Source organism: Filicampus tigris, chromosome 4, assembly GCF_054856515.1.
Source record: "Filicampus tigris isolate MCC_2025a chromosome 4, RoL_Ftig_1.0, whole genome shotgun sequence".
Taxonomy (NCBI): Eukaryota; Metazoa; Chordata; class Actinopteri; order Syngnathiformes; family Syngnathidae; genus Filicampus; species Filicampus tigris.
This window is the reverse complement of record NC_141220.1, coordinates 1687582-1710359: the sequence shown is the minus strand read 5'-3', so window position 1 is coordinate 1710359 and position 22778 is coordinate 1687582. Positions and strand designations below refer to the sequence as shown.

Genomic DNA, 22778 nt, shown 5'->3' with positions numbered 1-22778 from the left:
GGAGTTTGTATGTTCTCCCCTGCGTGGGTTTTCTCCGGGTACTCCGGTTTCCTCCCACATTCCAAAAATATGCATGGTAAGTTGATTGGACTCTCTAAATTGCCCCTAGGTGTGATTGTGAGTGCGGATGTTTGTCTTTGTGTGCCCTGCGATTGGCTGGCAACCAATTCAGGGTGTCCCCCGCCTACTGCCCAAAGACAGCTGGGATAGGCTCCAGCACGCCCCGCGACCCTTGTGAGGATAAGCAGTATCGATAATGGATGGATGGAAAACAACCCGAATGTAAAATATAAAGTGATAAGCTGAAATTATGAATTATGAAAACCAACATAATAATCATCACTTTAAATAAAATCACAATTTAGTGAGCGCTTTCAATCGGCAGGTTGCAGTTCCTTATTGGAATCTATTCCCTTAATTTCACTTTATGAAATTATACACTAGTTTTACACAATTTTTGAAAATGTTTCCATAGCTCTTTTGTTTTTTTAAAAATATAAAATTTTACCTAAATGTTTACCATTACATCCATATGCTTTCATTGTATTAATGTCCGTGAGTCCTTTCTTTACAAGTTCTGTTTCTACGGCAGCAGCTTACCCCAAATTTGCACCAAAACATTTAAGTCCCTCAATGACCTGCGTTAACACAGGAATAAAGGCATGTGACGGTAATAATTTGTAAGAAAAAACATAAGTATAAAACAATCAAATGAAACACGACAGTAGTTATATTAAATTAATTTTGTCTTCTATATTTTGATTGATTCATTTATAACAGACAATAGTGATTTTAGGTCGTTTAATTACCTAACATGTTTCGCCGTGTTACTTCAGCCTTCATCATAGTGTCACTGGTGTAGTTGGGACACATCTTTGTCAGCTGATGTTCCATGAGGCGTGACTTACCTGGACATACGCAACACCTTACAGATCCATAGAGACCACAGGCAGCATCAAATTCACGTACAAAGAAGAAATGGACCAATCCATAGCTTTTCTGGACTTAAACATACATCACACAGACAACGGGGACATTGAAATAAAAGTACACAGGAAACCCACACACACTGATCAATACCTCCTTTGGACATCTGAACACGCCACGACCTATAAATTGACAGGAGGAAAATCACATACAACATACCGGCACACTAAAAAGGTGTCAGTATCCACAGTGGGCAAGAACAAAAGGCGCAGGACAGGTCAAGAACAAAAATAACACAACAGGGGGGAAGGAAAAAACAAACAAACAAGAACACAGAAGAATGGTAACGTTGCCGTGCGTGAGACGGATTATGGAACGTATCCAAAGGGCAATGAGAAAATACAACATTAACACATCCATCAAACCACACACAACTCTCCGCCAGATTTTGGTTCATCCAAAGGACAAAATACACCCAGAAAATAAATGCAATTCCATATATGAAATATATGAAGTCATGCAATAAATCATAGATTGGGGAGACAGGAAGGAGTTTTATTACAAGAAAAAAAGAACACAAGAAGGAGTGTGAGAAGGAGATAGCAACAAGACAAACAAGAGCAATAAAAGAACAAGCACAACAGGAACAGTAAAAATCAGCCATCACCGACCCTGTTAAAGCGAAAACCACATCATGGACTGGGAGAATGCCAGACTCATCCGCACTGAAGAAAACAAACATCAGCACTGGATTAGGGAGGCCATTGAGATCTGCAAGCGAGGCATGAGGACCATCAACAGGGTTGAGGGAGCTTTTATCTTTCTACTACCTGGAGCAGCATCCTGGAAGGGTGAACGGACAGCGGGGGGCGTGACTTGCCTGTCAATTTTGACAGGTAAATCACGCCCTCATGGAACATCAGCTGATAAAGACATGTCACAACTACTGTACACCAGTGACACTCTGATGAACGCGGAAGTAACACGCCGAAACATGTCAGGTAATTAAACGACCTAAAATCACTATTGTCTGTTAGAAATGAATCAATCAAAATATTGAAAAACGACAGTGTTGCACCTGACCGAGTTCAATGAACGCAAGTTCAATGAACGGAAGTTCAATAAACGGAAGTTCAATGAACGTAAGTTCAATGAACGGAAGTTCAATGAACGGAAGTTCATGAACGTTTGTATGAACAAAGTCATTGTGGGGCCAATGAACGGTTTTTGAATGGCAGTTGATTTTTGTTCAAGAGCTCCAGGTTTTCTCTACAGATTCTCTTTAGAGCCTTAATTAGGTGTAAAAAGACATTATTTGGCAACCCCGGCCAACAACGGTCGCACGGCTCCTGCGTCATCCAAATGTGATGCATGTTTGGAGGTGGAAAAAAACCAAAAAGCGCAATAACACACTTTTATGTAACTCACATCAGCAATATTAAAATATTAAGGGCACTCAGTAGCAGCTCTGTTGTCATCTCCCAGCCAAAGCTGGAAGAGCAGGTTTTGCAGTATACATTATATACTGACTTTGCACGAGTTCTGTCGAATGACCCATACATTGACATGCTGGGATATAAAGAACAGTGATCTATTTCTCAGCTATTGTATGAGGAGTGGGCAAACTACAGTGTCTTCTACAAGTACCAGCCCATCGGACTTGTGAGGTAAATCAATCTATCTATCTATCTATCTATCTATCTATCTATCTATCTATCTATCTATCTATCTATCTATCTATCTATCTATCTATCTATCTATCTATCTATCTATCTATCTGTCTATCTATCTATCTATCTATCTATCTATCTATCTATCTATCTATCTATCTATCTATCTATCTATCTATCCATATATCCATCTATCCATCTATCCATGTATCCATCCATCCATGCATCCATCCATCCATCTAGATTCTGGTTCATTCAGCATCAGAAAAGAAGTGTGAATGATGCAGAGAATTAAATTGTTGAAGCCAGTTAATGTGTGCATATAAATATACTAGGTCCACATATTACCCTTCCTGGTAGTAAATTTCATTTTGTCTGTCATTTTGGTCAGGAAATACTTTGGAGAGAAGATTGGACTGTACTTTGCCTGGTTGGGACTGTACACCCAGATGCTTATACCTGCTTCTCTGGTGGGAGTCATAGTCTTTCTGTATGGATGTGCAACAGTTGATGACAATATACCAAGGTAAACCTCATTACAGTAGAATAAGTAAAAAAATAATCAAATACTGTACACACACACACACACGCACACAGGCACACACACACACACATGCACGCGCACACCCCCCCAGACATACACGCAAACATGTACCTACACGTACACATCAGTGTTGTGCTAATTACTGAAAAATAGCAACTAGTTACAGTTACTATTTACTTAATTCAAAAAGTAACTCAATTACTCTGTTGATTACTTTTACCATAAAGTAATGCGTTACTGTTAAAAGTAACTTTTAGTTACTTTAAAAAAAGAAAATGTCTTCACGCTACAATTTATTGTCTTTACGGCATAATTTAATAATAATGGATGTAACAATACACTTTTGATAAACTTTATAGTTTCTATTAATTTGCATTCACACCACTGAACTGAGGTCCACTGATAGTGTAGTGGTACACACGCCTGAGTTGTGTGCGGGCAGCGTGGGATCGATTCCCGCTCAGTGACAGTGTCTATGTGTGCCCTGCAACTGGCTGGCGACCAGTTCGGGGTGTAGTCTGCCTTCGCCCATTGACGGCTGGGATAGGCTCCAGCAATTCCCTGCGACCCTGTATAGGATAAGCGGTTTGGAAGATGACATGACATGACATGACCACTAAACTGCTCAACATAATGGTCTAAACCAGTGGTGTCAAACTCATTTTTGCTGCGGGCCACATAATAGTTGTGGTTTCCCTTGGAGGGCCGTTACGACTGTGAACCCATACAAATGTATGTCGCCTTATATTATCACGTATACCCAACAAATTGACAGATAACTAGTTTTGAAATCAGAAGCCAGTAAATACTTTGTTCAACTGTTTTTCCAATGTATTTTAAAGGAGGGATTTGTAACAAATGCTCATATAAATCTCATATGTTGTGTTAATAGTAAAGACAAAGTCCGCTGATAGTGTAGTGGTACACACGCCTGAGTTGTGTGCGGGCAGCGTGGGATCGATTCCCGCTCAGTGACAGTGTCTATGTGTGCCCTGCGACTGGCTGGCGACCAGTTCGGGGTGTAGTCTGCCTTCGCCCATTGACGGCTGGGATAGGCTCCAGCAACTCCCCGCGACCCTATATAGGATAAGCGGTTTGGAAGATGACATGACAATAGTAAAGACAATTTCAAAGAAACACATCAAGTCAAAACACATGATTTGCCTTCGCGGGCCACATAAAAAGATGTCGCAGGCCGGATCTGGCCCCCGGGCCTTGAGTTTGACACCCGTGGTCTAAACAGACACAAACTTGACTCAACTAAAGTAACTTTAAATGGTAATTTATTTCAGTCAGATCACAAAAACCTGCAAATATTACAAGGTTTTCTCACATATATAACACAAAAGATGCTGAATTATATTATTAAATAAATGATATTATTACTCATAAGTAATACTATTATTACTTATAAGAAAATGAAAGTGACTTTAGCATCATAAAAGATGCCGTGTTTAGCCCTTAAAAATGTCCTTCACAGCATAACTAAGAAAACTGCCAACAGTGTACAATAGAAATCAATCTAAAATAGATTAAAGAAATCAATCTGAATTAACATTCAGAATCAAACTGGCCAAACTCAGCACCAAAAATAATCTGCTACAAGACAACCATAAATGATATGTATTAAAACAAGCACACACAAATAAAAGTTGCTCAAAAAAGAATTCTATGAGCATTTCTTTACCTAAACACAATTTAAGAGTTGCATGTCAGCAATTTATGCAAAGTAAGTTCAAAGTGCAAAATTTGCACGTGTATACTTGCATTAAAAAAAAAAAAAAGTTTTAAAAAATCACAGCAAATTTCCAGTGCTCTGAACCAACCAATGTTTTTATCAAACAGATAACAAATACTGTGTTGACCCAAATACAAGACGGTGTTTTTGGCTTTCAAATAAGACTGAAAAAGTGGGGATCGTTTTATATTCGGGTTCTAGAGATTATGCTCAATCGCAACGCTTGATGGCACCAGATATCATTGAAGTGAATGCTGAACTTGACTCCCCAGGCCAAAGCAAACCCCTGTCACAAAGAAGAAAACTAAAAAATAGCGGTGAGAAAGAAAAGAGAAGAAAATAATAGAAGAGATAACAGAAAATGGAGAAACGTAGTGACAATCTGGAGAGAAGTGGGTCGAAGATCGGCCAGGTTAACCGGCAGCTGAGGAGAAGTTATGATGTAAACTTCAAGGTGATGGTGATAAATGAGGCAGGGTCTTCAAACAATTGCAAAGCTGCTGTGAAATATGATGTCACAGAGTGTAATGTACGGAGATGGGGAGCTCAAAAAGATCACCTAAAAAATGCTCACAGTCAGAGAAAAGATTTCTGTGGTCCTCAGAACGGCCGCTTCCAAGAACTTGACAGAAGTGTGTGCGCGTACGTGGACGAGAAACGAAAAAACGGGATGCCCATCAGCAGAGCTGTCATTCAGCTCAAGGCCGTGGAAATAGCCAAAGAGCTAAACATACCCACTGCTGACTTCAAAGCAAGTCTCGGCTGGTGTAAAAGAATGATGCGGCGTAACGGACTAACGCTGCGACAAAGAACAAATCTAGCCCAGCGCCTGCCCTCTTTTCAGCGATATGTAATCAACTTAAGGAAAAAGCACTCCTACCCACTGGATCAGATTGGCAATGCTGTCGAGAGTACAGAATACACAAGGAGCTGGACCATCCCAGAATCGTGAAACTTTATGACTATGACTTTATGACATTACCTGTGTTTTTTGCCATGCCAACACCTGTCACTGTGCACAAGAAAGGTGAGAAATCAGTTATTATAAAATCCACTGGAGATGAGAAGAGCCGAGTTACCGTCATGTTAGCCTGCCTCGCAGACGGAACCAAACTCCCTCCGTATGTGGTTTTAAAACGTAAGACAGTACCTTAGGAGGCGATGCCAGCTGGCATTATTGTACATGCCCAGCAAAAGGACTGTATGGAGACCGAGCTCGTAGTGGACTGGCTCAAGGTTGTGTGGGGCAGACGGCGTGGGGGACTCAGAAAAAAGAGGAAAATGCTGATTTTGGATGCATTTCGTGGACACTTGTCAGATCCAGTCAAAAAACAAGTGAAGGCGATGAATGGCGACTTAGTGATCATTCCCGGGGGAATGACAAGTCAGCTGCAAGTGTTGGATGTTGTGGTCAACAAACCATTCAAAGACAATCTGTGAATGAAATACATAGAGTGGCTCCTGTCTGGTGATCACGCACTCACACCGACAGGAAGGCTTCAGAAGCCTTCGGTACGTTTGCTCTGTGAGTGGATCCTCCACGCATGGGATGCAGTTTCCCCAAAGAGCATCATCCACGGGTTTAAAAAATGTTGTATATCAAATGCCCTGGACGGCAGTAAGGATGACGTGCTATGGGAGGAACCAGCGGAGCCAGAGGATGGGATTGAGGACAGTGACACTGAGCACAGCGAGGCAGAGGATGTTTGTGAGGAGTCATGTTCTGTCATGACAGATCTCAGCTACTCTCAAATTAAACCAGTTTGCATTATTTTATTGCAATGTTTTTCCTTATTCAGATTTGTTTCAAGACTACAGTTACAGTTAGACTTCACTTTGATGGTTAATGGAGTTATTGCAATTTTGTTGTTTGATCACAATAGATTGGTTTATTTACATTTCAAAAACCAGAAGCCATTCATTTACGAATGTGATTGCACTTTAGTTTACACATTTAAATGTTCAGATATTAAGATTTGAATGAGGCAAAATAACATGCTTTTTCTCTCTCAAATATATTGTTATAATCATTTGTTTCAGATGTACTGTAATTATTTTCTGTATAAAAATTAATTTGGTGTTCAAAAAAACTTTTTTCAAACTTGAGTCTTGAAAAAGAATGGGTCGTCTTATAATCAGGGTTATATTCGGGTCAATATGGTATGTGCTTTTTTTTTAACAACTAAACATGCTTGCTAGCAAGGACATGCATGAATGTTTGCGTTGAGTTTTAGCCTTCGAACCAGTGGTTGAACCGCATGAGAAGGCATTTCTCAAACCTTTGGTCTGACAGCCTGTTCCTCTTTGGAGAAAGAACCAGACTTACAAGGCTGAAAAGTCTCTCCACTGGTGCACTTGATGGAGTAGCTGCATTTTTCTTCAGTTAAATTTCCTTTATTTTGGGAAATTGTTTGAGAACCTCCATCCCCGTTTCAACTGTTCTCAAATAGGTCATTACTTCAGATTCCACAGTGCTGAAGGTATCATCAGCCTCCTCAAAACCAAAAAAAATCCTGCACATTGCTTGAGCTTGAATCTGGTGTTGTTGGAGACATTGGCATCTTGGCTGATTACTGCACAGGAGTAGTGTGAAGGATGAGCTTGTGACACTCTGCTACCAGCATTCCCTTGACCAGCTCTTTCTTCTGCTGGTCTCTCAACCATCGCAATTGGAACATAGGAAGTGTGACGGCTGCCAGTATTGCGTCGTTGCTTTCCAAGACAGATGCAAATTCGTGTTTTGATGGCCTGCAAAACACAATGACACAGGTAGTAGAATAAGTGAATGATTCCCTTGATGTACATCCTACCAATATGAATTTTGACTCAAGAAATTTAGAATATGTACATTTAATTGGACAAAACTAATACTTTATTTTTAGCAAAAAGGAATTAAAATCTCATTACTACCGTTTATTTTTTGTCATCCTTTTGGTAGGTGCAGTAGTGTTCGTTTGTGTGAGTGTATGTGTAAATAAAATGAATGCAAAATAACTGTTCACTTTCCTTACCATTTTACATAAATGCTTGCTCGGATAAAAATATTAATATGTACATCTACAAACTATAAAGGTGTTAATGAATGTTTCCTACCTGAACTATAGCACCAGGTAGCCCATTCGCATTTGTCAGACCTTATTTCATCTCGAGCAGCTTTGACATCAATACTTCTATTGTGGGTAGGAGGGTGCTGTAGTAACAGTTCTCTTCTCCTTGCAGGATATGCAGAGCAATTGTGAGAGGCTTCAGAATGTCACAGTATTCCTTTAGAAACTGCAGTTCTCTCTCACTTATACATTTCAGCTCCAAACCATCAGAGATGGTTCTTAAGTCAGTCATTGGTATTTCATTAATTCGTGCCACAGCATCATAGAATGAATTCCATCTTGTGGAGCATGGCACAAGCAACTTTTTGCCAACCAAATCGCCCACCAACTCTGAAGCCAATGTCGATCTGCTAGCCTTACTCCACAGTGTAGTGCACTTGGCTGTAGCGCTTCTGTATATTCCTTTAGTCCCGGGATTTGAAAGCAGCCACTTGTCCACATCTGAGCAGGAAATTAAGTTTAGTGTGTGAGAAGCACACCTCTGATGTGGTGGTAAAACAATACCCTCCTCTGAGAAGTTGTGAAGCACATCTGCAATATCTGTGAAGATAACTTCTTCGTCATCATTGTCAGAGAGGGATTCAGGCGGATAGATTTGAAAGGCTTTTACAAAGTTAGAGCCGTTATCAGTAACTGTGGCTGTTACTTTAGTTGACAGACCATACAATGAATGAATGTGGTCGATCTCAGCAGCAAAGACATCATACCTTTGATGCCTACCCTTTGATCCTTTTACAGGCCAATGCAGCTTTCTGACACTGAAGAGTTGTCGTGTTCACCAAGTGAGCTGTCATTCCCAGGAAGCTTTTGTTGTGGACAGACCAAATGTTATCAGCCATAATAACCCTGTTGACATCAGTATTCATGGAATTCAACAGGTTGTTAGGAACGGTGTCCTTAATCTTGTCCCGAATGCGCTCACTCTTCTGCGTAAAGAATTGCATGAAGTCATGAGCTGAATGGGAGGAGTTATTGGAGGTCGGCTGCTATTGCGTTAGCATTGTCACTGTATCCAATAAATATTTAGGGTTGTTTTTATTTAGGAAATTAATCTGGAGAATTAATTAGTTAGGGCTAAAATAAATCTTTGTATATCAGTAAACTACAGCACCATGCCTGATGGAAGACCTCAAGTTTAGTCGCATGCCATTTGCGCTCTAGCTTCCTACATGATTGTTTAAGTGTGCGGGTTTCCTCAGTAAACCATGGAGTAGGCCTCTTAGGACGAGTTTAAAGTCTTAATAGTGCTACAAAGTCAAGGGCATTTAACAGAGCAGCATTAAAATCATTTGTGAGATTATCAATCAAACCAATATACAGTAACTCGGAAAAGAAGCAGTTGACAGAGGCAGTAGCTCAGAGAGCGCGCGGTGGTTGAAGAACTAATATTGCGGCTGCTATAGCTTTGATTGTGGTCAGGACGATGGCAATGAGCCAAGACTTCACATTTTATAAAGTAATGGTCAGACATAGCAGTAGGATATGGTAATACCATTACATTTGTGAATGCTAAACCTCGGCTTAGTACCAAATCTAGAGTATTACCATTTTTATGCGACACTTCATCAATTATCTGTGTGAAACCAAAAGTATCAATTATTGTCTGAAACGCCACCGTAAGTGGTTCTGATAGGAGATTCATATGAATGTTAAAGTCATCCATAATCACTATATTATCTGCATGAGTTGACAAGTCAGCCACAAATTCAGAGAACTCATCCAAAAATCCAGAGTACGACCCACGGGGACGGTAAATAATTGCAAGAAAAAACAGCAACGAGGCTGTGGGTGGCATAATGAGAACTTAAAATGTTTTAAAGGCGTCGTTAAAATGTGGGCTAAGTTTGAGATCAGATTCAGAAACTCCCACTCCCACCTTTCTTACAAGGGCCTGCAACATGTGAACTAATGAAGTTCGGAGAGGAGGCCTCATTTAGTTGTATAAAATGATCAGGTTTTAACTAGATCTCGCAAAGACCAATCATGTTAAGATTATGGTCTTTTATGAGGTCATTAATTAACAGTGCTTTTGAAGAGAGTGATCTAATATTCAAAAGACAGTTTCAATAAAATCGGTTTATCTGAATTATTTCCTATGACAGGATTCAGAACCATAATATTAATAAGATTGCATTGCCTGGGTCCCGTGTTGTACCTGAGCAACTATAAGCGCGATGGAAGGGTAGGACTGTAGTAATCTGGTAGTTATTTGTCGGCTCTCGAGTGCTATTATTGTTATGTAGCACCAACTCAGTAGAAACTATATCAGTATGTGATGCAGCAGTATGTGGTGTGTAATGCTATGTAAAAAAAACAACAATTATTTGTCAAATTTATTGACAAAATCTAGGATTGCAGTCGTTAACTCTAGACTTACAGACTCCATACCCATTTTTATAGGCTCAATAGTCTGCTGTCACCCGGTCTAATATGAACTGTCACGGAAGGCTCGAACAGTAATCTATATTTCTAGAAAGAGTGATGGCACCTTCCCAGTTATGGTGACTGCTGTCCACTTTAAGCAGGTCAGTCGGCCCCAGAAAGAAGGCCAATTATCTACAAACTGCAGTCCCTGCTCACTACAAAAGCACCGGTTAAAATAGAGTAATCTGCTAAACCTCTCATCATTGCCTCTTGCAAGCAAGGGGCCAGAGACAATTATTCGATGCCGACTCATCTTTCTGGCGAGATCACAAGTCCTTGCTATGTTCTTTGTGATCTCTGATTGCCTCATCCTAGTATCATTGGAGCCGATGTGTATTACTATGCCCGAGTAGCTAGTGTTGTTTGCCCTGTGCTGGTGTCTATTCCTCTTGCGAGTCAGCTCCCTAAGGTTAGCTTCAAGGTCGGGTGCTCTGGTCCCAGGAATACACATTACTGTTGCTGGATTTTTAACCTTAATGTTACGGGTAATGGAGTCATCTATGACTGAAGTGCCGGAGCCAGTAGACCGAGATGGAATGGGACTAGCTAATGGGCTGACTCTGTTACAGTCTCACCGTGATTAGCAGGACGCTTAGGGTTAATGCTAACCGGACTAGCAGGTTGGCTACAAACAACCCATGCTAACTGTTATGTCCGCGCCATCTACGGTTACCACATTATTCCGCTCTAGCTGACGGACACGTCCCTCAAGCAGGGAGAGAGAGCCTTTCAATGAGAAGAGTGCATGAAGCCATAGTTGCGTTGAGTCGCCCAATGGATGATGGCAGACAAGCAGCCGAAGAACAGCCGAGGACCCCCGCCGGTGTCTGAGTTGTTGTGTGGTTGAGACTGGTGGAAATCGGCGATCCGCTGCTTCCCAAAAATTTAAGAATAGTCTCAAAAAGTAAAAAAGAAAAATGCGTAGGATGCGGGGGCGGAGACTCGCTCGTTCGTCATTCGTCTCTGCATCGAACTCAGTGTTGCAGCAAAAGTGACCCGTTTTAGTCAATTGAAAATGCACATGAGTTTTTACATGGAAAAAAAAAAGTTTCCATGTCATAAGTGAGACCCAGCTGGCCGGCAGTCACTGCTGCGCTACCACAATATGTTACATGCAAACCCCACACAGCGCTGCCAGTCGCGATTTAAAGTGGAAGTCAACCCAAACATATATTTTTTTCCAGAATATGCTCTATGCAGGCCGACTAGTTGAAACACGGCATTCTGATTAATATGAAATATGAGTTAAGCAGCAAAATTCACACGTTTTTAGCCATCTCTGGGGGCGGCCATTTTGTCACTTCTGTTGACTGAAAATTACATCACGACTGCTCAGGGCTCAGGTAACGACCAATCATGACTGACCTGTTTTCTGAAGCTGAGCCGCGATTGGTCGTTACCTGAGCCTGAGCAGTTGCGATGTCATTTTCAGTCAACAGAAAGTGTCAAAATGGCCACCTCGAAATGGACAAAAACAGGTGGATTTTACAATTTAACTCATATTCTACAAACGCACTATTAATCAGAATGCCGTGTTTCAACTAGTGGGACTGCTGGAACATATTCTTGAAAAAAATGCATTTGAGTTGATTTCCACTTTAAGTCGAGGACCTCCAGAGTTTCACTCAGATGTGCTCACCACTACCACAGAGTTTATTTCTGTGCCTTGCTCAAGGGCACCTAAGTTGTGGCTATGAACCGAGCTCCCCACATTGGAAAGGGCTGCTCTTACTCAGCCATGGTTGCTCATGTCATAGAGAACATATCAACAATATAGTATGGTTGATTTGAGACGTTTAAGGCTTCTGCTTCTCATCATCCACAGGATATTATGGCACATGCTGCCATTTGTCTTCAGTGTAAAGACAAAACACACATGCCTAATAGTAGTGTTATTATTACTTTTATTTTGGCAGAGATCACTTGTTGAAACCGTTTGCAACATCCTGTGGCTCTTGGCCAGCACTGGAACATGTGCCACATAGCAGGCTGAAAAGACTAGTTGTTTTGTAGATGTTTGACATGTCTATTATATTAATTTCACCCAAATCTGTACTGGTTTTTGTATCAGACAACATTTAAATTCGAGAAGAAATGTTACATTTTTCAAAAACTTCTGTGCCATCAGTTTTTGAATCAGGTATATGCGCATCTTACTTTCGCATTTGGCAAAATATGCAAAAGCACTTCCCCCTCGCCCAGGTGAATAGCGAAGGAGACCGTGACAAAGTGGGAACTTTTAAACCTTACAATGTCTTTTTTTTAAAAACAAAATGTTACCACAGGGCCACCAAAGATGACAAAAAACAATGTCTGGACTTTGTTCATGTTTACATGTCATGTCATGTCATGTCATTTTCCAAACCGCTTATCCTATATAGGGTCGCGGGGAGTTGCTGGAGCCTATCCCAGCCGTCAATGGGCGAAGGCAGACTACACCCCGAACTGGTCGCCAGCCAGTCACGGGGCACACATAGACACTGTCACTGAGCGGGAATCGATCCCACGCTGCCCGCACACAACTCAGGCGTGTGTACCACTACACTATCAGCGGACATGTTTACATATATCATATCATATTAGCATATTCACAGGGAGTCAAAGATCATCTATGCAAGCCTACTAGTTGAAACAAGGCAGTCTGATAATTATTGCATTTGTGGAATGAGAATTAATCCACTCGTTTTTAGCTATCTCTGGGGGCGGCCATTTTGTCACTTCTGTCAACTGAAAATGACATCACGACCAATCATGGCTGACATGTTTTCTGAAGCTGAGCCGTGATTGGTTGTTACCTGAGCCCTGAGTAGTTGTGATGTCATTTTCAGTCGACAGAAATGACAAAATGGCCGCCCCCTGAGATGGCTAAAAACAGGTGGATTTTGCTGCTTAACTCATATTCCACAAACGCAATATTAATCAGAATGCCGTGTTTCAACTAGTGGGCCTGCTGGGAACATATTCTTGAAAAAAATATATTTGGGTTGGTTTCACTTTACGGATGATACATTTGTGCATTTGCACTTTCGGCTTTCACTTTTGTCAATTTTAAGACTTTTATTTTGAACATTACATTTAAATTATGTCTTACAGCATGGAGATCTGCCACCAAAAAAACAACATCACCATGTGTCCTTTGTGTGATAAAGTGTGCAGCTATTGGAAGCTGAGTTCTGCTTGTGGAACTGCAAGAGCCAGTCACTTATTCGACAACCCAGCTACTGTTTTCTTCTCTATATTCATGGCTCTTTGGGGTGGGTGAAAACACACACAGAAACACACACACACACACACACGCACACACACTCCCACACGCACCCACCCACACACACACACACACACACACAATATTGCATAGTATTAATAACAATTATTATAAATATTTGCATTTTAGTTTTTCTCTGGAAGTTTTAGCATGCAGTATGTTGTTCCTGGTTTATATTACTGTTACTGGTACAGCATTAAGAGTCATTTTACTTTCAAACATATTTACATGATGTTGATTAGTATCCTTTGTAAATCACACTGACTATTTAGGAAAATAAAAACAGCATTATGCCTAATAATTTGGAACTCTGTGCGTGGGTGTGCGTGTGTGGGTGCGTGCGCGAGTGCGTGTGCATGTCTGCGTGTGTCTCAAAAGACTCAACTGTAGCTGATCATTATTATTTTTTTAAACATGTTTCATCATAATGAATAGATCTCAAAATTAAATGTACAATATATAGTCAAAAGAACTTTGTATTTAGATAGACATTGTTGTGTAACTCTGGTAAAGAATACAAGTGAGTTTAGTGAATATGGACTTCATGGATAAATTAAGGATTCCAGCAGTAATGTGATGGTGTTGACTGTTGAGAGTTGCATCTTGCTTTTAATTTATGCAGATACAGAATTTATTTACAGAATTCCAATATTCAGAAGGGTATTTTTTGACAGGGATCCCATTTAATTCAGCTTTATACCTGCACTATTACATAGCTATATATTGATTAATATGATTCAAATAATTTCATTAACCTGGACTCTCCAAAATTGACATGGTTCAAACATCTTGGCAGCAAGACAGTTGCATATCTCATGACAAAAGGAAAAAAAACATCATCTGACTTGCTTTTTTGTCTTTATTGTCCTCTACTTTGTCTTTAAACAAAAGCTGCCATGTTCATGGAGCATTGGAAGAGGAGACAAATGAGACTTAATTATGAATGGGACCTGACCGGGTTTGAAGATGAGGAGGTAAGGCTTGAATTTCAGGTTATTTATATGGCCAATCCAATTAAGTCATGATGGCCTGGGTTTTCCAAAATTAGAAGTAAAGTCCTTCACCTAAACACATAGGCAAAGCAAATTCCGTACAAACATTATCTTCTTCTTCCAATATGAAAAATAGCAATCAAGTCATTATTACCACTGATATATTCCCACATTTCACATACTGCACATGCATGATGTTAAATGATGACTCTAAATTGGGTGTGAATGAATATGTACTAGGCTCTCTCTCTCTCTCTCTCTCTCTCGCTCTCTCTCGCTCTCTCTCCCTCTCTCTCTCTCTCTCTCTCTCTCTCTCTCTCTCTCATCATTCGCACTAGAGAAGCTATAAAATTGACCTTCCTTTGACTATGTTGACTATTTGCAGCATCACGTGTGGGGTCGATTAAAAGCTCAAAATGGCCAGAAAAACAGAATTTCCATGTGAAATTCAACAGTTGATTCTTGTTCTTAGAAATTAAGGCTATGCCATGCAAGAAATTTCCCTGAAACTGATGATGATCGTACAACGGCGTCTACTACTCCCTACCTTCTCAGTTAAGCTTAACTATTTTCAACAGTGCTAATGATGATTGTACAAGGGTTTTCTAATATCCTTGACCATTCTGACACAATGGACAAACACCTTGTACCTTTAGAACACTGGCGTGATATATATATATATATATATATATATATATATATATATATATATATATATATATATATATATATATACATATATACACACATACGTGTATATATACGTATATGAGCCATTCTACCGAATTGGTTGAAATTGCAGTCCCACAATGAAAATCAAACTTTAAAAAACAATGAAGTGTTCAGACCTTGCATATTTAGTCATATCTTGTTATGATCTATTTTACCACAAGGCTTTAATTGAGATACTATTAAACTGAATGTATAAAAAGTCATCTTTTCTATGTCACTTCCTATTGGGAGGTGGCTGTCCCAATCTCTAACTCCTGAATTTCATCCATCCATCCATCCATTATCTGTACCGCTTATCCTCACAAGGGTCGCGGGGCGTGCTGGAGCCTATCCCAGCTGTCTTTGGGCAGTCGGCGGGGGACACCCTGAATTGGTTGCCAGCCAATCGCAGGGCACACAGAGACAAACATCCGCACTCACAATCACACCTAGGGGCAATTTAGAGTATCCAATCAACTTACCATGCATGTTTTTGGAATGTGGGAGGAAACCGGAGTACCCGGAGAAAACCCACGCAGGCACGGGGAGAACATGCAAACTCCACACAGGGAGGCCGGAGCCGGGATCGAACCCACGACCTCTGAACTGTGAGGCGGACGTGCTAACCAGTCGACCACCGTGCCGCCCCTCCTGAATTTCAATTCATGAAAAAAAATGTAGAAGATTATTGCCAATTTACAAAATACTTTACTTTTGGTTGCTTTTAAATGTATTGTGAAAGATTTACATTGATTTTGTAGATTTTTTTTTCCAAAAAAAACCTGTCCCAACTTTTCATGTCACTACCGAAACGCAAAGAGTATTTGTCTGTAGGCAGGGCTTGGTTTTAGCCACATCCCCAGAAATTTCACCAGTAAGAGACATTACCTTCATGTTCATCACTGGCCACATGGCAAGTAATTAGTTGGCAGCATCATTAAGTTATGTGCCCTCCAAAGTTCGAAAATCAGCATGTGGTTTTTAGGACCGTCACTACCGAACACCTCATTTCGGCAATAAAATGAGCACTTTTGATTTTAATGCTAAATGTACTGTTTTCTATCTCTGTACACATGCTCAAAACTGTCTGTGGTAGCCACGTTATGCCTAGCATTGTTGAGTATTGTCAACAACTATCATAAAACGTCACTATGATAGTGACCGAAACGGTCACTACCAAAACGTTTCGGTAGCGACAATTTGATGTTTATTTTTGAATAAAGTAAGTTTTAAATAATATGATACATAGATACATATGTCATACATTGATCTTTCTGACTTTAACAATGTTCTATTCCATATTTTATCTCAATTTGAAGGAAAAAATAAAACCGAAAAAGTGACTACCGAGCCATACAGAAAGGTTTCGGTTGTGACATAATGGTTTCTTTAATGACAATATGATGTTTATTTGTGAATAAAGTAAGTTTTACATAATATAATACATAGATACATATGTCATGCATAGATCCTTCTGATTTTAACAATAATTCTATTCTATTTCATATTTTATCTTAATTTGAATCCCGGCCCCGGCCTCCCTGTGTGGAGTTTGCATGTTCTCCCCGTGCCTGCGTGGGTTTTCTCCGGGTACTCCGGTTTCCTCCCACATTCCAAAAACATGCTTGGTAGGTTAATTGGACACTCTAAATTGCCCCTAGGTGTGATTGTGAGTGTTTGTTTGTCTCTGTGTGCCCTGCGATTGGCTGGCAACCAATTCAGGGTGTCCCCCGCCTACTGCCCAAAGACTGCTGGGATAGGCTCCAGCACTCCCCGCGACCCTTGTGAGGATAAGCGGTATAGATAATGGATGGATGGATCTTAATTTGAAGTGAAAAAAATCAAACCGAAACAGTCACTACCGAAACATACAGATAGGCCTGTGGGAGGGGCCAAAGGGGTCGGTGCCCTGTGAGCTGGGCAGCGACAAAAAGCAGGGACCTTGGCGATCCGAACCCCGGCTACAGAAAATAGCTCTTGGGACATGGAATGTCACCTCTCTGGCAGGGAAGGAGCCCGAGCTGGTGTGTGAGGCTGAGAAGTTCGGGCTCGCCTCCACACACAGCTTGGTCTCTGGTACCATTCCTCTTGAGAGAGGTTGGATACTCTTCCACTCTGGAGTTGCCCAGGGAGAGAGGCGCCGAGCAAGTGTAGGCATACTTATTGCCCCTCCGGCTTGGCGCATGTACATTGGGGTTTACCCCGCTGGACGAGAGAGTAACCTCCGTCCGCTTTAGGGTCGGGGGACAGGTCCTGACTGTTCTTTGTGCCTATGCACCAAACAGCAGTGCAGAGTACCCACACTTTTTGGAGTCCTTGGAGGACGTGCTGGAGAGCTGTGGCCGCAAGGTGGTCGGTGCCTGCCATGGCGTCAATCCCCAAACCCATTGGTGGAGACCAGCGGTAAGGGATGCTGTCCAGCTGAAGAAGGAGTCCTGTCGGGCCTTTTTGGCCTGCGGAACTCTGGAGGCAGCTGACAGGTACCGGCTGGCCAAGCGGAATGCAGCTTTGGTGGTTGCTGAGGCAAAAACTCAGGTATGGGAGGAGTTCGGAGAGGCCGTGGAAAATGACTTACGGACGGCTTCGAGGAAGTTCTGCTCCACCATCTGGCGTCTCAGGATAGGAAAGCAGTGCACTATTAACACTGTGTATAGTGGAGATGGGGTGCTGCTGACCTCGACTCGGGACGCCATGGCGCGGTGGGGAGAATACTTCGAAGACCCCCTCAATTCCACGGACACGCCTTCCATTGAGAAAGCAGAGCCTGGAGACTCCGAGGTAGGCTCTCCTATCTCTGGGGTTGAAGAAACAGAGGTAGTTAAACAGCTCCTCAGTGGCAAAGCCCCGGGGGAGGATGAGATCCGACCGGAGTTCCTAAAGGCTCTGGATGTTGTGGGGCTGTCATGGATGACACGCCACTACAACATTGCGTGGACATCGGGGACAGTGCCTCTGGATTGGCAGGCCGGGGTGGTGGTCCCCCTTTTTAAAAAAAAGGGGCCGGAGTGTGTGTTCCAAATACAGAGGAATCACACTCCTCAGCCTCCCTGGTAAGGTCTATTCAGGGGTGCTGGAGAGGAGGGTCCGTCGAATGTCGGATTCAGGAGGAGCAATGTGGTTTTCCTCCCGGCCATGGAACAGTGGACCATCTCTACATACTCAGCAGGGTCCTCGAGGATGCATGGGAGTTCGTCCCACCAGTCTACATTTGTTTTGTGGACTTGGAGAATGCGTTCGACCGTGTCCCTTGGGGAGTCCTTTGGGGAGTGCTTCGGGATTACAGGGTACCGAGCCCCCTGATAAGGGCTGTTCGGTCCCTTTACCACCGATGTCAGAGTTTGGTCCGCATTGCCGGCAGTAAGTCGGATTCGTTTCCGGTGAGGGTTGGACTCCGCCAAGGCTGCCCTATATCACTGATTCTGTTCCTAACGTTTATGGACAGAATTTCTAGGCGCAGCCGAGGTGTTGAGGGGGTCCGGTTTGGTGGCCTCAGTGTTGCATCTCTGCTTTTTGCAGATGATGTGGTGCTGTTGGCTTCTTCAAGCCGCAACCTCCAACTCTCACTGGAGCGGTTCGTAGCAGAGTGTGAAGCGGTTGGGATGAAAATCAGCATCTTCAAATCCGAGGCTATGGTCCTCAATCGGAAAAGGGTGGAGTGCCCTCTCCAGGTCGGGGATGAGATTCTGCCCCAAGTGGAGGAGTTCAAGTATCTTGGGGTCTTGTTCGCGAGTGAGGGTAGGATGGAATGGGAGATTGACAGGCGGATCGGTGCAGCATCTGCATTGATGCAGACTCTGTATCGGTTTGTCGTGGCGAAGAAGGAGCTGAGCCGAAAGGTGAAGCTCTCAATTTACCGGTCGATCTACGTACCTACCCTTACCTATGGTCATGAGCTGTGGGTCATGACCGAAACAACAAGATCTCGGATACAAGCGGCCGAAATGGGTTTCCTTTGCAGGGTGTCCTGGCTCTCCCTTAGAGATAGGGTTAGATGTTTGGCCATCCGGGAGGGACTCAGAGTTGCGCCGATGCTCCTACACGTTGAGAGGAGCCAGCTGTGGTGGCTCGGGCATCTGATTCGGATGCCTCCTCGACGCCTCCCTGGTGAGGTGTTCCAGGCATGTCCCACCGGCAGGAGGGAGGACGCCCCGAGGACAACCCAGGACACGCTGGAGATACTATGTCTCCCAGCTTGCCTGGGAACACCTTGGGATCCCTCTGGAAGAGCTGGAAGATGTGGCTGGGGAGAGGGAAGTCTGGGCTTTCCTGCTGAAGCTGCTGCCTCCACAACCCAACCTCGGATAAGCGGCAGATAATGGATGGATGGAGGTTGACAAGGGTGTGCAAACCATTGTATTCTGTTTTTATTTACATATCACAATGTCGAAACTTCATTGGAATACGTGATTGTATTTGTACAAATTAAGTCTTCCCTCAACTAGATACCTCAGACAAAATAGCCACCTGGTACTGTTTGTAATTTAATACAGTATTGTATGTACATGTCTTGGCCCATGTAATAGGGTGGATGTCTCTTAACTTAAAGTCGCAGATTTCTCTCTATACCCCCACAGCCCTTGACTGTCCTCGAGAAAGAAACTGAACCTCCCAGTTGCCTGTTCTGTAATTAATGTGTGAATGAGCTGCTTACTTAGCTTGCATGACATCATATACTTCCCATTAATAATTTACATGTTTTATGTATTAAAATTGATTAATTATGTTACCACAGTTAAGGATATTCAGATTGCGTTTACTAACAATAGATCTTTCCCCTCCACCCCCTCCTCTGTCTCTCTTGGTTTATTTTTCACAGGAAGCACTCAAGGTTTGGATAAAGTATCTTTTTTGTTTTTGTTTTGCTTTGCTTTGTTTTCTTTACATATGTTATTATTGTGTCTCTCTGCTACTCCTTAAGTATTTTCTCTTTTCTTTCTAAACACTATAAAAAAACATTAATAAAATAGATTTGATAACATACAACAAAATAACTAATAATCTAGAGAAATGTGAGCCTGATTTTGGCAGTACAAAAGCAAGGAAAGAATTCCTTCACACAGGAGACAGCATACATCATATTTTTCTTAAAGCATCATGGAGTTTTTTTTTCAGTCCTATATGAGGTAATTTACAGTATAATACAAAACTTATTTTTCATCACACATTTAATTTCTTAAATGACTCATCACTCTTGCAGCAGTACCAAACTTTCATGTTTAAATTAAGAGGAAAACTAAATTACAATACCTCATTTTGAATGATGGTTATAAAAGTTAAAAATGATCAAACTGCTCAGTTTAGTGTCTCACATCTCACTTAAATATGACTTTCTTCTTCCGCAGGGTCCATCCATCTTTTTATACATTCTTATTTACTTCACCTCTAGCACTTTTCACATCTAACTGTTATTTTTCTGTCCATCACTACCACAGGACCACCCCAGGGCTGAATATGAATTCCAAGTCATGCAGAAGTCTCTAAGAAGAGATCACAAAACACAGTACAAGGTAATACATGTTTCGCTGGATTGTTTGGAGTCTTGGAATCCCCTTTTGAAAGGTTGTATATTTGTGTATTTCTCCATTCAATGAACCGGCTAAGTTCAGCAGTTATGCATCTGCATTTATTTTGACACTTCATTCAAAAAAAATAAAATAAAAAATAATAATAATGTCCATAAAAATAATAATACCGGTAATAATAATGTAAAACAATAAAATAAAAAATAATAATATTGTAATTGTCACCTAGTGTATGTTTCATGGTGTCCCTTATCAGTGGACCCCAACCTTTTATCTGCCATCGACCTGTTCATACAAGTCTATACCGTTCGCGCCCCGGCCCTGTAACTATTCAACATCAGCGGGGGGCGTTGCGAGTGGTGGGTCCAGTGGTTGGGCACCCCTGCCTTATAACATTTAAAGAACCAGAAATGAGTTGATAGTGTTACCTTACATTTGGTCATCTTTCAAATAAAAATTTCCCAATAATATCAATTATATTTGAGAAACGCTGGAACATCGGTTCACAAACAAGCCGGTACGTGAACAATTTGGTTTGGTAAATGGGCTGTCACTTATATAGCACTTTACACTGTACCTCATCTACCTACTGGTGACGCAGCATCAGGAGCAACTGGGGGTTCAGTATCTTGCTCAAGGATACTTCGACATGATCATCATGGCCAGGGATCGAACCCACAACCTCCGGGTTGGGAAACGACCGCTCTACCATTGAGCCATGCCACATCTTTCATATAAGTGCCCACAAGTGCGCTGAATCTGCTTGCACTTTGATCAAATTCACCAAAGTCTCATTATGCCCACCTGTGCCACCACTTACATCTTGTTCCAGCAGGTGTAAAGTTTGCCTACTTTCAGCCACCAAATTATCAGGTTCACCGGGGCAGTGTTTGTCACAGTTACTTTGAAAAAGTAACAGTTACTTTACTGATTACTTCATTTTAAAAGTTATTTAGTTACTTTACGGATCACTTGTTTTAAAAAGTTACATCACAAGTTACTCTATTACCGTATTTTCCGGACTATAAGCCACAACTTTTTTCCTAGATTTTGAGCCCTGCGGTTTATAGTCTGGTGCGGCTATTCTGTGGATTTTTCTTCCACCGCTCGGGGCGCTCTAACCGGAATGACAGTACAATTCAATACAATACATTTCCCATTAACTGGATGTGACTGCAGGTGCAGGAGTTCAACAGGAGAGCGCGCCATGCACTAGATTATTGCATTAGGTGCTGTAATGCTTTGATTTTATGTTTTCCTAGAGGTCCATGAAGTGCAAATGAATGCGATTGACTGATGTTACGTCTGTCCTGTTGTTTCGATGTGAAATGCTATTGTTGATTTAGCACGTCGTGTGTTAGATTGGCTGACTTAATTAACATAAAAGAAGAAAGGTGCATATGTAGAATGTAGTGGAACAATAGATGGTGGAGTCTGGTGGACCTTAGCTGACAAACTGGAGCGGCAGTCGGCAGTGAAATGAAGATAAGTACTGTTTATTTTCTATTGGTTCTCTTCTGTTTTAATCAGCAACTTTGCTGCAGTGTTAAAAGGCGCTGTTAGGAAAGAATGTGCTCAGGTACATACATGTACATTTACAGTTCATAATCGTTCTGTAAATGGAGTAAATATAAAAGTTTTCAACATACATTGGTGCGGCTTATACAACGGTGCAACTTGTTTAAGGTTTTTTTTTTTCCAAAATGGAAAAAAAAAAAATAGAGTGGGTGCGGCTTATATAACGGTGTGGCTTGTAGCCCGGAAAATACGGTAGTTACATTCAGCAAACACCTACGATTCCGCTTAACATTAAAATGACAACAATACTTTATTGGAAGTGTGTTCATTGGAAGTAAAAACTTCCCAAAACTATGTACA

The 22778-nt window shown here is 41.6% G+C and overlaps 1 protein-coding gene and 1 pseudogene across 2 annotated transcripts in view; one reads left to right on the top strand and one right to left on the bottom strand.

Annotated features, from left to right (window-relative positions):
* The window catches only part of ano1b (anoctamin 1, calcium activated chloride channel b), a 76308-nt gene that overhangs the window by 23856 nt on the left and 29674 nt on the right, over positions 1 to 22778 (top strand). The window contains exons 9-14 of one of the 2 annotated variants that reach the window (XM_086028829.1): positions 2530 to 2594; positions 2989 to 3123; positions 13504 to 13664; positions 14567 to 14649; positions 20195 to 20206; positions 20811 to 20885. In XM_086028829.1, the coding sequence (XP_085884955.1) occupies positions 2530 to 2594; positions 2989 to 3123; positions 13504 to 13664; positions 14567 to 14649; positions 20195 to 20206; positions 20811 to 20885 (531 nt within the window). The remainder of the gene's footprint in view (positions 1 to 2529; positions 2595 to 2988; positions 3124 to 13503; positions 13665 to 14566; positions 14650 to 20194; positions 20207 to 20810; positions 20886 to 22778) is intronic. The other variant, XM_086028830.1, reaches the window with a different exon arrangement.
* Positions 9061 to 9781, bottom strand: LOC147148073 (uncharacterized; annotated as a pseudogene).